Source organism: Entelurus aequoreus, linkage group LG06, assembly GCF_033978785.1.
Source record: "Entelurus aequoreus isolate RoL-2023_Sb linkage group LG06, RoL_Eaeq_v1.1, whole genome shotgun sequence".
In the NCBI taxonomy this organism is placed as follows: Eukaryota; Metazoa; Chordata; class Actinopteri; order Syngnathiformes; family Syngnathidae; genus Entelurus; species Entelurus aequoreus.
Window position 1 is genome coordinate 6,442,368 of NC_084736.1, and position 14,647 is coordinate 6,457,014.

Consider the following 14,647-nt stretch of genomic DNA (forward strand, 5'->3'; position numbering starts at 1 on the left):
AAAAAAAATAAATTTACTTGAACATTGATTTAAATTGTCAGGAAAGAAGAGGAAGGAATTTAAAAGGTAAAAAGGTATATGTGTTTAAAAATCCTAAAATCATTTTTAAGGTTGTATTTTTTCTGTAAAATTGTCTTTCTGAAAGTTATAAGAAGCAAAGTAAAAAAATTTATGAATTTATTTAAACAAGTGAAGACCAAGTCTTTAAAATATTTTCTTGGATTTTCAAATTCTATTTGAGTTTTGTCTCTCTTAGAATTAAAAATGTCGGGCACAGCGAGACCAGCTTGCTAGTAAATAAATACAATTTAAAAAATAGAGGCAGCTCACTGGTAAGTGCTGCTATTTGAGCTATTTTTAGAACAGGCCAGCGGGCTACTCATCTGGTCCTTACGGGCTACCTGGTGCCCGCGGGCACCGCGTTGGTGACCCCTGATCTAGAGATTTAAACCTTGAATAATAACAATATTAATACTAAATAATGACACATTTTTAATATTTTTTTGACCAAAACCCTTTGGGGATCAAGCCTGAGTGGAGGCCTAAATGTATATTTTTTAATACATTTATTGTATTGGTTTTTAAAATAAAAAATATCAAAATTCCCCCCGCTTGCTCTGATTTTTCAGTGTGTGGCCCTCAGTGGAAAAAGTTTGTACACCCCTGCCCTAAACAATCGTGTTTTGGGGAATTTGCTGCAAAAATGTTTCTCTTAAGTTTTGAACTGAACTCGGGGGGGCCGGTGTGGTGGCACTGATTAATCCCGGCCATATGGTGCTGGTTGAGTTTATTTCAAACATGCATAACAGATGCACATGTTGAAAATTGCATCATTTAACAGGTCTGAAAAGGAGTAGGAAGAAGCAGAGCTTATTTAAGTCATACCGTGCGTTGAATAGTGCGTCAGGTCAGGTTATAGGTCGGGGGTCAGCAACCGCATGCGGCTCTTTAGTGCCGCCCTAGTGGCTCCCTGGAGCATTTTTAAAAAAGGATTGATAATGGGAAAAGATGGCGGGGGGAGGAAAAATTTTTTTTGTTTTAGCATGTTTTTTGTTTGAGGACACAAAACTTCCCAATTGTTAGAAAGCCCACTGTTTGGTGAACATCATTTTGTCCTACTAATTTCGGCGGTCCTTGAACTCACCATATTGTGGACTGTGACTGCAACAGTTTGTTTACATGTAAAAATATTTCCACTCCTTCTTTGTCTCATTTTGTCCACCAAACTTTTTATACTGTGCGTGAATGCACACAGGTGCGCTTCGTTGATGTTATTGACTTGTTGGGGTGCTAATCAGGCATATTTAGGTCAGTGCATGACTGCAAGCTAATCAACGCTAACATGCTATTGAGGCTAGCTGTATGTACATATTGCATCATTATGCCTCGTTTGTAGCTATATTTGAGCTCATTTAATATCCTTTGCTTTTATCCTCTTTGTATATAATTTAGTTGTGCATGTCTCATGACACATTATCTGTATGTAATATTGGCTGCATTCCTGATAGTTGTTTGTGTGCCATGTTGTTCCAGACCACAGCAAACGTTACCTAGCTTGCCAAAGATTGTAATAAATCCATTAGAAGAAGACAGCCTGCCGTTTCCTTTAACTTTAACTTCCTTTATCAATACCTTTGGCCATTAAACGCCAGTCATTTCCAGGAGTTATCTCACCTTCTGAGTAGCCTCTGATTTACTAATGTTTTCTAATGTTATAAAAATGTGTACAATAAATATTACATTTCAACATTTCTGTCAACAAAGATTTGCCTGCGACACATAGTCATTCTGATAGTAGGCTAATATAGACACTTATATCATGTGTTGTCTTCATTATAACACTTATATAAGACTTTTAAAGCCATTTTGATAGTAGGCTAATATAGCTAATATAGACACTTACATCATGTGTTGCCTTCATTATAACACTTATATAAGACTTTTAAAGTCATTTTGATAGTAGGCTAATATAGCTAATATAGACACTTACATCATGTATTGCCTTCATTATAACACTTATATAAGACTTTTAAAGTCATTTTGATAGTAGGCTAATATAACTAATATAGACACTTACATCATGTGTTGCCTTCATTATAACACTTATATAAGTCTTTTAAAGTCATTTTGATAGTAGGCTAATATAGCTAATATAGACACTTATATCATGTGTTGTCTTCATTATAACACTTATATAAGACTTTTAAAGTCATTTTGATAGTAGGCTAATATAGACACTTTCATAATGTGTTGTCTTCATTATAACACTTTTATAAGACTTTTAAAGTCATTTTGATAGTAGGCTAATATAGCTAATATAGACACTTACATCATGTGTTGTCTTCATTATAACACTTTTATAAGACTTTTAAAGTCATTTTGATAGTAGGCTAATATAGCTAATATGGACACTTACATCATGTGTTGTCTTCATTATAACACTTTTATAAGACTTTTAAAGCCATTTTGATAGTAGGCTAATATAGCTAATATAGACACTTACATCATGTGTTGCCTTCATTATAACACTTATATAAGACTTTTAAAGTCATTTTGATAGTAGGCTAATATAGCTAATATAGACAATTACATCATGTGTTGTCTTCATTATAACACTTATATAAGACTTTTAAATCCATTTTGATAGTAGGCTAATATAGACACTTACATCATGTGTTGTCTTCATTATAACACTTATATAAGACTTTTAAAGCCATTTTGATAGTAGGCTAATATAGCTAATATAGATACTTACATCATGTGTTGCCTTCATTATAAGACTTATATAAGACTTTTATTTTTTTGTGGCTCAGACTGATTAGCTGTTTGTATTTTTGGTCCAATATGGCTCTTTCAACGTTTTTGGTTGCCGACCCCTGGGTTATGTTGTCTAATGGGAGGAGACATCCCAGGATTCTTCCAGCGAGCTTGCAACTGGGAGGTGTTGTCACCAGGACACTTTATAATCATTGCTCTCCCTCTTCCAAGATCCTTTGAGAGACGACCACCACCACCCGGACACAGGGAGGGTTGGATGAGCTGCTGGCAAAACTTCCCAAGTTTCTAAATAATTTCCCTGGGATTTGCAGAGCATGTCAAGGAATTGGGGGAGAACTTTCTGGTCGGTGTGAGAACTCTCCGGTTATCAGTTCTACACAGCTTTGCATCCCGGGAGAGAAGAGTTGTACTCTGGGTCATAAAAAGGAAGAACGCTCATAACAGCAAGAAGCAACCGCGGTAAGTTGTCCTATTGTTTCATTTATGATACTAATATATGATAAACATAATTTTAGAAAGACTTAGATTGTTGTGCTTAAAACTTGTTTTCATACTAATTTGTGATATTTTTTAAAATTTTAGCTGCATATTTTTTTATATATTAAAACATACACATGGAAAGTATTTAAGTATATTATTAATTAATTCCTATTATATAAAGACATACTGATAAGCAATAGTAACTGCTGAATTCAAAGTTTATATATTTCTGACATTAAATACTCTTAGGTATGCAGTTTATAAACTGTTATAAATATTTTACTCATTACTGTATTAACAATTTAATCCATAAAAAGATTAATAGTTGCATTTTTATACTTTAAAATGATTGCATCAACATTTCTACATTATATTGAGGAATTCTCAGTGGTTTGTTAAGTCATTTAGAAAGTATAAGTAAAAAAAAGACATTTATACATGTAGTATACAGGCAGGTTGTATTATATAATGAATACTAATGAGCATTCATGTCAGAAATATGCTTTATAAATTGTGAATTCAGTTAGTACTGCCTCTCAATTGCTCTGTTGATTGCTATTCTGAATGTTGCTGGGTCGGGTTTGGTTTAGGAATTGGAATTGCATTATTTTTGGTATTGTTGTGTATTTTTTTGTCGGATTAATTAATAAAAATTAAAAAAACATTGATAAACTAGATGAGGCAATTCCTGAAGGAATTGCGTGTGAATGCTTCAATGCTGACGTTGAACTGAAATCCTGGAATTTTTTTTTTTAATTGTTGAAGTAGAGCACACAATTCCCAGACAGGCTGAATATTTTGAAGTTGGAATGGTTTGAATCGGGTGAAAAATGTGGGGGTTGGGGAACTTTGAAGAATATCCCATTGATTTCAATGGGAATGTCCCCAAAATTTGGGAATTTCGGGAAAAGCGGGAATTTTTGGGAAAATGGTAAAAAAAATCTTGAATAGTTTGAATGAGTTCAATTGGTTTGTGTTGGAATTTTTCAAATCGGTCGAGAAATGCTGAAGTAGTAACATTTTTGATTGAGAAATGGTATTAAGGAATTCCTGGAATTTTAGGAAAATTGGGAATTTTTTTGTCCTGATCAGGAGGCATGTTTGGACGGTGGAATGGTTGAAATGTGTTGAAAAATGTGGAAGGAGTAGTCGTCAGAAAAAAGGGTTTGGAAAAAAAGGGAATTCCTGGAATTTTCTTGAACTTGGAAAAATAATAGTTTGAATGTCCAGGATGGTGGAATGTGTTGAAGGTGGAATGGTTTGAACCGGTTGAAAAATGTGGAAATGGTGGAAGTTTGAAAAATGGCCAATTCATTTTGAAATTAAATTAAATTAAAAAAACTTTTCTGCAAGTGAAAAAACAATTGTCTTTAATAAATAAAAAATACTCGCAATTAAAAAACGTTTGAGTATGAAAACATTTTTTTTAATTAAAAAAAGATTTGCAAGTTAAAACACAATTTTCTTTGAAAAAAATTATTTGTGAGTATAAAAACTATTTTCTTTAATTAAAAAACATTTTCTGCAAGCAAAAACACAATTTTTGTTTAATAAAAAAAGAAGAGTCGCAGGTAAAACAAACAATTTTCTTTAATTAAAAAACCTTTTCTGCATAAAAAAAAACAATTTTCTTTAATAAAAAGAAAAAAAAATTATTTGAAAAAAAACCATTGAGTGTGAACACATTTTTTTTAATTAAAATATTTGCAAGTTAAAACACAATTTTCTTTGAATAAAAAATGATTTGCGAGTATAAAAACAATGTTCTTTAATTAAAAAACATTTTCTGCAAGTTAAAAAAAATGTCTTTAATTTAAAAAAAAGACTCGCAATTTTAAAAAAACTATTTTCTTTGAAAAAAAAAACGATTGCGTATGAAACCTTTTTTTTAATAAAAAAAGATTTGCAAGTTAAAACACAATTTTCTTTGAAAAAAAATAACATTTGTGAGTACAAAAACTATTTTCTTCAATTAAAAAAACTTTTCTGCAAGTAAAAACACAATTTTTCTTTAATTAAAAAAAAGATTCGCAAGTAAAACAAACAATTTTCTTTCATTAAAAAAACTTTTCTGCAAGTGAAAAAACAATTGTCTTTAATTTTAAAAAAATACTCGCAATTAAAAAAAACAATTTTCTTTGAAAAAAAACGTTTGAGTATGAAAACATTTTCTTTAATTAAAACAAGATTTGCAAGTTAAAACACAATTTTCTTTGAAAAAAAATTATTTGTGAGTATAAAAACTATTTTCTTTAATTAAAAAACCTTTTCTGTAAGCAAAAACACAATTTTTGTTTAATAAGAAAAGAAGAGTTGCAGGTAAAACAAACCATTTTCTTTGATTAAAAAACCTTTCTGCATAAAAAAAAACAATTTTCTTTAATAAAAAGAAAAAAATATTCTTTGAAAAAAAACGATTGAGTGTGAACACATTTTTTTTTATTAAAATATTTGCAAGTTAAAACACAATTTTCTTTGAATAAAAAATGATTTGTGAGTATAAAAACAATGTTCTTTAATTAAAAAACATTTTCTGCAAGTAAAAAAAAAATGTCTTTAATAAAAAAAAAAGACTCGCAATTAAAAAAACAATTTTCTTTGAAAAAAAAACGATTGCGTATGAAAACATTTTTTTTAATAAAAAAAGATTTGCAAGTTAAAACACAATTTTCTTTGAAAAAAAATAACATTTGTGAGTACAAAAACTATTTTCTTTAATTAAAAAAACCAGTGGCCAGTTTGATTTTCTTTTTTTTTTTACCATAAAATGGTAATTTTGTTATTATTTGATCCAAAATAATCCTCAAAACATCTAGAACAGCTTGTTTCTTTGGTCCACCATGTTGTGTTTGTAAACAGGGGTGCCAAATTGGGATTGTTTTTTTACGGCGTTGTCTCGGTGGGTCCAAATGCGAGAACCAGGTCGGGTTGTGTTGATTCTGCCCGCCTGGTGTTGACGTTAGCTCCTCCCTTGTGGGTCGGTCTGGGCAAATTGTGTTTGTTTGTCACTTGGCGAGGAAAACAGGTGGTCAGCAGTCAGCCAGTGTGTACTTTTTTTTAAATCTTCCAAAATGGTCCCTAATTCATTACAAAAAAAAAAAAAAATGTTGTCGCTGAGCAGAATTGGGGCACAATTATTTGTGTCTCATTGGCCGATGAAAAACATTGATAAACTGCATTTAGTTGAGATAATAATGAGTCATATATTGGAATATGGGAGCCATTATTTAAATTTATTTTAACTATTAAATGAACCAAAAAGATTACTTATTTTATCTGTGTGGAAACAAATTGACACAGTGTGTTGTCAAACTGATGAGATGTGATACAAAAACATTTTTTTAAATGTTTTTATCTTTTATAAATGGCTGTGATGATAATGTCAATGAGGGATTTTTAATCACTGCTATGTTGGAATTGTTATTAATATTGATACTGTTGTTGATAATATTCATTTTTGTTTGACTACTTTTTAATTGTTTTGTGTCATGTTTGTGTTTATCCTCTCAATTGCTCTGTTGATTGCTTTTCTGAATCTTGCTGGGTCGGGTTTGGTTTTGGAATTGGAATTGCATTATTTTTGGTATTGTTGTGTATTGTTTTGTCGGATTGATTAATATAAAAAAACAAACAAAAAAAACATTGATAAACCAGATGAGGCAATTCCTGAAATAATTGCGTGTGAATGCTTCAATGCTGACATTGAACTGAAATGCTGGAATTTAAAAAAAATTGTTGAAGTAGAGCACACAATTCCCAAACAGGCTGAATATTTTGAAGTTGGAATGGTTTGAATCAGATGAAAAAGGTGGTAATTGTGGTGGAACTTTGAAGAATGTACCATTGATTTCAATGGGAATTTCCAAACAATTTGGGAATTTCGGGAAAAGCGGGAATTTGTATTTCAATTTCCAGAATGGTGGAATGTGTTGAAGGTGGAATGGTTTGAATCGGTTGGAAATGGTGGAAGTTTAAAAAATGGCCAATTCTTTTTGAATGGCAACAATGTCCCGGAACACAAAATCTGGGATTTTTTGGAATTTGTAAAGGGAAAGCCCGCAATTTCTGAACAAGCTGAACGGTTTGAAGTTGGAACGGTTTGAATCGGGTGAAAAATGTGGGAATTGTGGAACTTTGAAGAATGAATATTGATTTCAATGGAAATTTCCCCCAAAATATGGGTATTTCGGGAAAAGCAGGACATTTTTTAGTCTGAATGAGTTGAATTGGTTGGTGTTGGAATTTTTCAAATCGGTCGAGAAATGTTGAAGTAGTAACATTTTTAATTGAGAAATGGTATTAAGGAATTCCTGGAATTTTGGGAAAACCGGGAATTTTTCCAGTTCGAAAAATAACTTGTTTGGACGGTGGAATGGTTGAAGTGGGTTGAAAAATGTGGAAGGAGTAGTCGCCAGAAAAAAGGGTGGAAATAGGGCTTTGGAAAAGCAGGAATTCTGGAAAATCCTGGAATTGTTTTGAACTTGAAAAAAGGGTAGTTTAAATTTCCAGAATGGTGGAATGGTTTGAATCGGTTGAAAAATGTGGAAATGGTGGAAGTTTGAAAAATGGCCAATTCATTTCGAATGGGAAAAATGTCCCGGAACACCTGGAATTCTGGGAAATCTGGGAATTTTTGAAATTTGTCAAGGGAAAGCCCGCGATTCCTGAATAAGCTGAACAGTTTGAAGTTGGAAGGGTTTGAATCGGGTGAAAAATGTGGTAATTTTGGAACTTTGAAGAATGTCCCATTGATTTCAATGGTAATTTCCCCAAAATTTGGGAATATCGGGAAAAGCGGGAATTTTTTGGAAAATGGTAAACATCTTGAATAGTCTGAATTAGTTTAATTGGTTGGTGTTGGAATTTTTCTAATCGGTCGAGAAATGTTGAAGTAGTAATATTTTTAATTGAGAAATGGTATTAAGGAATTCCTGGAATTTTGGGAAAACCGGGAATTTTTCCAGTTAAAAAATACTTAGTTTTTTGGTCCTGATTAAGAGGAATGTTTGGACGGTGGAACGGTTGAAATGCGTTGGAAAATGTGGAAGGAGTAGTCGCCAGAAAAAAGGGGGGGAATAGGGCTTTGGAAAAGCAGGAATTCTGGAAAACCCTGGAATTTTTTTGAACTTGGAAAAATAATAGTTTGAATTTCCAGGATGGTGAAATGTGTTGAAGATGTAATGGTTTGAATCGGTTGAAAAATGTGGACATGGTGGAAGTTTGAAAAATGGCCAATTCATTTTGAATGGGGAAAAATGTCCCCGGAACACCTGGAATTCTGGGAAATCTGGGAATTTTTGAAATTTGTCAAGGGAAAGCCCGCGATTCCTGAATAAGCTGAACAGTTTGAAGTTGGAACGGTTTGAATCGGGTGAAAAATATGGTAATTGTGGAACTTTGAAGAATGTCCCATTGATTTCAATGGTAATTTCCCCCAAATTTGGGAATTTCGGAAAAAGCAGGAATTTTTTGGAAAATGGTAAAAATCTTGAATATTCTAAATGAGTTGAATTGGTTGGTGTTGGAATTTTTCAAATTGGTCGAGAAATGTTGAAGCAGTAACATTTTTAATTGATAAATGGTATTAAGGCATTCCTGGAATTTTGGGAAAACTGGAAATTTTTCCAGTTCAAAGAATTACTTCGTTTTTTTGTCCTGATTAAGAGGAATGTTTTGACGGTGGAACGGTTGAAATGCGTTGGAAAATGTGGAAGGAGTAGTCGCCAGAAAAAAGGGTGTAAATAGGGCTTTGGAAAAGCAGGAATTCTGGAAAATCCTGGAATTTTTTTGAACTTGTAAAAATGATATTTTGAATTTCCAGGATGGTGAAATGTGTTGAAGGTGGAATGGTTTGAATCGGTTGAAAAATATGGACATGGTGGAAGTTTGAAAAATGGCCAATTCATTTTGAATGGGGAAAAATGTCCCCGGAACACCTGGAATTCTGGGAAATCTGGGAGTTTTTGGAATTTGTCAAGGGAAAGCCCGCGATTCCTGAATAAACTGAACAGTTTGAAGTTGGAATGGTTTAAATCGGGTGAAAAATATGGTAATTGTGGAACTTTGAAGAATGTCCCATTGATTTCAATGGTAATTTACCCCAAATTTGGGAATTTCGGGAAAATCGGGAATTTTTTGGAAAATAGTAAAAATCTTTAATAGTCTGAATGAGTTGAATTGGTTTGTGTTGGAATTTTTCTAATCGGTCGAGAAATGTTGAAGTAGTAACATTTTTAATTGAGAAATGGTATTAAGGAATTCCTGGAATTTTGGGAAAACCGGGAATTTTTCCAGTTCGAAAATAACTTCTTTTTTTTGTCCTGATTAAGAGGAATGTTTTGACGGTGGAACGGTTGAAATGCGTTGGAAAATGTGGAAGGAGTAGTCGCCAGAAAAAAGGGTGTAAATAGGGCTTTGGAAAAGCAGGAATTCTGGAAAATCCTGGAATTTTTTTGAACTTGTAAAAATGATATTTTGAATTTCCAGGATGGTGAAATGTGTTGAAGATGTAATGGTTTGAATCGGTTGAAAAATGTGGACATGGTGGAAGTTTGAAAAATGGCCAATTAATTTTGAATGGGGAAAATGTCCCGGAACACCTGGAATTCTGGGAAATCTGGGAGTTTTTGGAATTTGTCAAGGGAAAGCCCGCAATGTCTGAACAGGCTGAACAGTTTGATGTTGGAAGGGTTTAAATCGGGTGAAAAATGTGGGAATTTTGGAACTTTGAAGAATGTCCCATTGATTTCAATGGAAATTTCCCCAAAATTTGGGAATTTCGGGGAAATCAGGAATTTTTTTGAAAATGGTAAAAATCTTGAATATTCTAAATTGGTCGGTGTTGGAATTTTTAAAATCGGTCGAGAAATGTTGAAGTAGTAACATTTTTGATTGATAAATGGTATTAAGGCATTCCTGGAATTTTGGGAAAACTGGAAATTTTTCCAGTTCAAAGAATTACTTCGTTTTTTTGTCCTGATTAGGAGGAATGTTTGGATGGTGGAACGGTTGAAATGCGTTGAAAAATGTGGAAGGAGTAGTCGCCAGAAAAAAGGGTGTAAATAGGGCTTTGGAAAAGCAGGAATTCTGGAAAATCCTGGAATTTTTTTAACTTGGAAAAATGATAGTTTGAATTTCCTGAATGGTGGAATGTGTTGAAGGTGGAATGGTTTGAATAGGTTGAAAAATTTGGAAATGGTGGAAGTTTGAAAAATGGTCAATTCATTTTGAATGGTAAAAATGTCCCGGAAAAGCTGGAAGTCTAATGTTGTTTTGTTGTCTTTCTGCCAGTCTTCCAAAGATGGAGCACACTCCAGCTGTGATTCTTCTTCTGACGTTAATGGTGGGCTCCAAAGGCGAGTTCAAAGACAAACATCCCTCAAGTACCGCAGAGGGCAAAGGCAGCCGCTGCTCCTACACCTTCATCGTGCCCCAGCAAAAACTATCGGGGGCATTATGCTTGGAAACAAAGGCGGCCGCCAACCAGTCGGAGGTGGCTACTCTGCAGGCGGAGCTCAGACGGCAGCAGGAGCAGCTGGAGAGCCTGCAGGTCTTGCTGCAGCAGGAAGGTAGCTTGGCCATGGAGGTGAGAGCCCTGCGCAAGGAGAGCAGCAGCATGAACTCCCGCATCGCTCAGCTCTACGGCCAGCTGCTGATGGAGGTCTTACACAAGAAAGACCACGCTTTGGAGCAGCGCAGGGTGGAGAACCTCCTGCTGAACGCCACAACGCATGTATGTACACTCATGGTCATAAGTCTACATACACTTGTAAAGAACATCTTGTCATGGCGGTCTGGAGTTTACAATCATTTCTACAACTCTTATTTCTTAGTGATGTTGTGATTGGAGCACATACTTGTTGCTCACAAAAAACATTCATGAAGTTTGCTTCTTTTATGAATTTATTATGGCTCTACTGAAAATGTGAGGGTCAAAAGTATACATACAGCAATGTTAATATCTGCTTACATGTCCCTTGGCAAGTTTACCTGCAATAAGGTGCTTTTGGTAGCCATCCACAAGCTTCTGCTGGAATTTTTGACCACTCCTCTTGACAAAATTGGTGCAGTTCAGCTCAATTTGTTTGGTTTTCTGACATGGACTTGTTTCTTCAGCATTGTCCACACGTTTAAGTCAGGACTTTGGGAAGGCCATTCTAAAACCTTCATTCTAGCCTGATTTAGCCATTCCTTTACCACTTTTGAGGTGTGTTTGGGGTCATTGTCCTGTTGGAACACCCAACTGCGCCCAAGACCGGGCTGATGATTTTAGCTTGTCCTGAAGAATTTTGAGGTAATCCTCCTTTTTCATTGTCCCATTTACTCTCTTGAAAATCAGTTTTTGCCTTGAAAATCAGTTTTTACCTTGAAAATAAACTTTTACCTTGAAAATCAGTTTTTACCTTAAAAATCAACTTTTACCTTTAAAATCAGTTTTTACCTTGAAAATCAACTTTTACTTTGAAAATCAGTTTTTACCTTGAAAATCCGTTTTTACCTTGAAAATCAACTTTTACCTTGAAAATCAGTTTTTACCTTGAAAATCAACTTTTACTTTGAATATCAGTTTTTACCTTGAAAATCAGTTTTTACCTTCAAAATCAGTTTTTACCTTGAAAATCGGTTTTTGCCTTGAAAATCAACTTTTACCTTGAAAATCAACTTTTACCTTGAAAATCAGTTTTTACCTTGTAAATCTGTTTTTACCTTGAAAATCAACTTTTACCTTGAAAATCAGTTTTTGCCTTGAAAATCAACTTTTACCTTGAAAATCAACTTTTACCTTGAAATCAGTTTTTACCTTGAAAATCAGTTTTTGCCTTGAAAATCAGTTTTTGCCTTGAAAATCAGATTTTACCTTGAAAATCAACTTTTACCTTGAAAATCAACTTTTACCTTCAAAATCAGTTTTTACCTTGAAAATCAACTTTTACATTCAAAATCAGTTTTTGCCTTGAAAATCAACTTTTACCTTGAAAATCAGTTCTTACCTTGAAAATCAGTTTTTGCCTAGGAAATCAACTTTTACCTTGAAAATCAGTTTTTGCCTTGAAAATCAACTTTTACCTTGAAAATCAACTTTTACCTTGAAAATCAACTTTTACCTTGAAATCAGTTTTTACCTTGAAAATCAGTTTTTGCCTTGAAAATCAACCCAGTTCCATTGGCAGCAAAACAGGCCCAGAGCATAATACTACCACCACCATGCTTGATGGTAGGCATGATGTCCCTGGGATTAAAGGCCTCACCTTTTCTCCTCCAAACATATTGTTGGGTATTGTGGCCAAACAGCTCCATTTTTGTTTCATCTGACATCACGTGGACAAAGATAAGACCTTCTGGAGGAAAGTTCTGTGGTCAGATGAAACAAAAATGGAGCTGTTTGGCCACAACACCCAGCAATATGTTTGGAGGAGAAAAGGTGAGGCCTTTAATCCCAGGAACACCATGCCTACTGTCAAGCATGGTGGTGGTACTATTTTGCTCTGGGCCTGTTTTGCTGCCAATAGAACTGGTGCTTTACAGAGAGTAAATGGGACAATGAAAAAGGAGGATTACCTCCAAATTCTTCAGGACAAGCTAAAATCATCAGCCCGGAGGTTGAGTCTTGGGCACAGTTGGGTGTTCCAACAGGACAATGACCCCAAACACACCTCAAAAGTGGCTAAATCAGGCTAGAATGAAGGTTTTAGAATGGCCTTCCCAAAGTCCTGACTTAAATGTGTGGACAATGCTGAAGAAACAAGTCCATGTCAGAAAAGCAACACATTTAGCTGAACTGCACCAATTTTGTCAAGAGGAGTGGTCAAAAATTCCAGCAGAAGCTTGTGGATGGCTACCAAAAACTGTCAGTCATTTTTGAGGTTCAGGAAAGCTTGCTAATGTCTGCTGCATCTGGCCCGACATCAGGCGCTGCAGGTGTCCAGCAACTTCAGGGAGCTGGAGAAGAAGTATGGAGGCCTGACGGCCATGATGAGCTCTCACAGCCATTTGATCGCCCGCCTGGAGAAGCAGTGCCAATGCAGAGACTGCGGTCAGTCTGACCAGGTGAGAGGGAGTACTACACAGGCCACTATATTAGCTACACAATCTTTTTTTTTTTACTAAAATCACACTGAAAAGAAAGAAAAGGAAAATAGTGCAAGCCCAATCCCAGCTAGGATATACATTTACAAAGCAACTGAGAAGACATACAAGTACAATAAGGAAATATAATTCCAAAAGCAGTGAAGTTGTCACGTTGTGTAAATGGTAAATAAAAACAGAATACAATGATTTGCTAATCCTTTTCAACTTATATTCAATTGAATAGACTGCAAAGACAAGATATTTAATGTTCAAACAGGAAAACTTTGTTATTTTTTGCAAATATTAGCTCATTTGGAATTTGATGCCTGCAACATGTTTAAAAAAAGCTGGCACAAGTGGCAAAAAAGACTGAGAAAGTTGAGGAATGCTCATCAAAGACTTATTTGGAACATCCCACAGGTGAACAGGCTAAATGGGAACAGGTGGGTGCCATGATTGGGTATAAAAGCAGCTTCCATGAAATGCTCAGTCATTCACAAACAAGGACGGGGGTGAGGGTCACCACCTTGTCAACAAATGCCTGAGCAAATTGTTCAAGAACAACATTTCTCAACCAGCTATTGCAAGGAATTTAGGGATTTCACCATCTACTCTCCGTAATATCATCAAAAGGTTCAGAGAATCCGGAGAAATCACTACACTTAAGCCATGATATTACGCACCTTCCATCCCTCAGGCGGTACTGCATCAAAAAGCCACATCAGTGTGTAAAGGATATCACCACATGGGCTCAGGAACACTTCAGAAAACCCCTGTCAGTAACTACAGTTGGTCGCTACATCTGTAAGTGCAAGTTAAAACTCTACTATGCAAAGCCATATTTATATTTATATATACATATATATATACATATATATACATATATATACACATATATATATATATATATATATATATATATATATATATATATATATATATATATATATATATATATATATATATATATATATACATATATATATATATACATATACATATATATATATATACATATACTGTATATATATATATATATCTACATCTGTAAGTGCAAGTTAAAACTCTACTATGCAAAGCCCATATATATATATATATATATATATATATATATATATATATATATATATATATATATATATATATATATATATACATATATATATATATATATATATATACTTATATATATACATGTTTATATATATATATATATATATATATATACATATACATATATATACACACATATATATATGTATATATATATATATATACATATATATATGTGTATATATGTATGTATATATATATATATATA

At 33.9% G+C, this 14,647-nt stretch overlaps 1 protein-coding gene across 1 annotated transcript in view; it reads left to right on the top strand.

Annotated features, from left to right (window-relative positions):
* Positions 1-14,647, top strand: part of LOC133651412 (angiopoietin-related protein 2-like) — a 56,557-nt gene that overhangs the window by 26,003 nt on the left and 15,907 nt on the right. The window contains exons 2-4 of the mRNA XM_062049358.1: positions 2,989-3,237; positions 10,549-10,990; positions 13,168-13,305. Of these exons, the coding sequence (XP_061905342.1) occupies positions 10,559-10,990; positions 13,168-13,305 (570 nt within the window). The 5' untranslated portion in view covers positions 2,989-3,237; positions 10,549-10,558. The remainder of the gene's footprint in view (positions 1-2,988; positions 3,238-10,548; positions 10,991-13,167; positions 13,306-14,647) is intronic.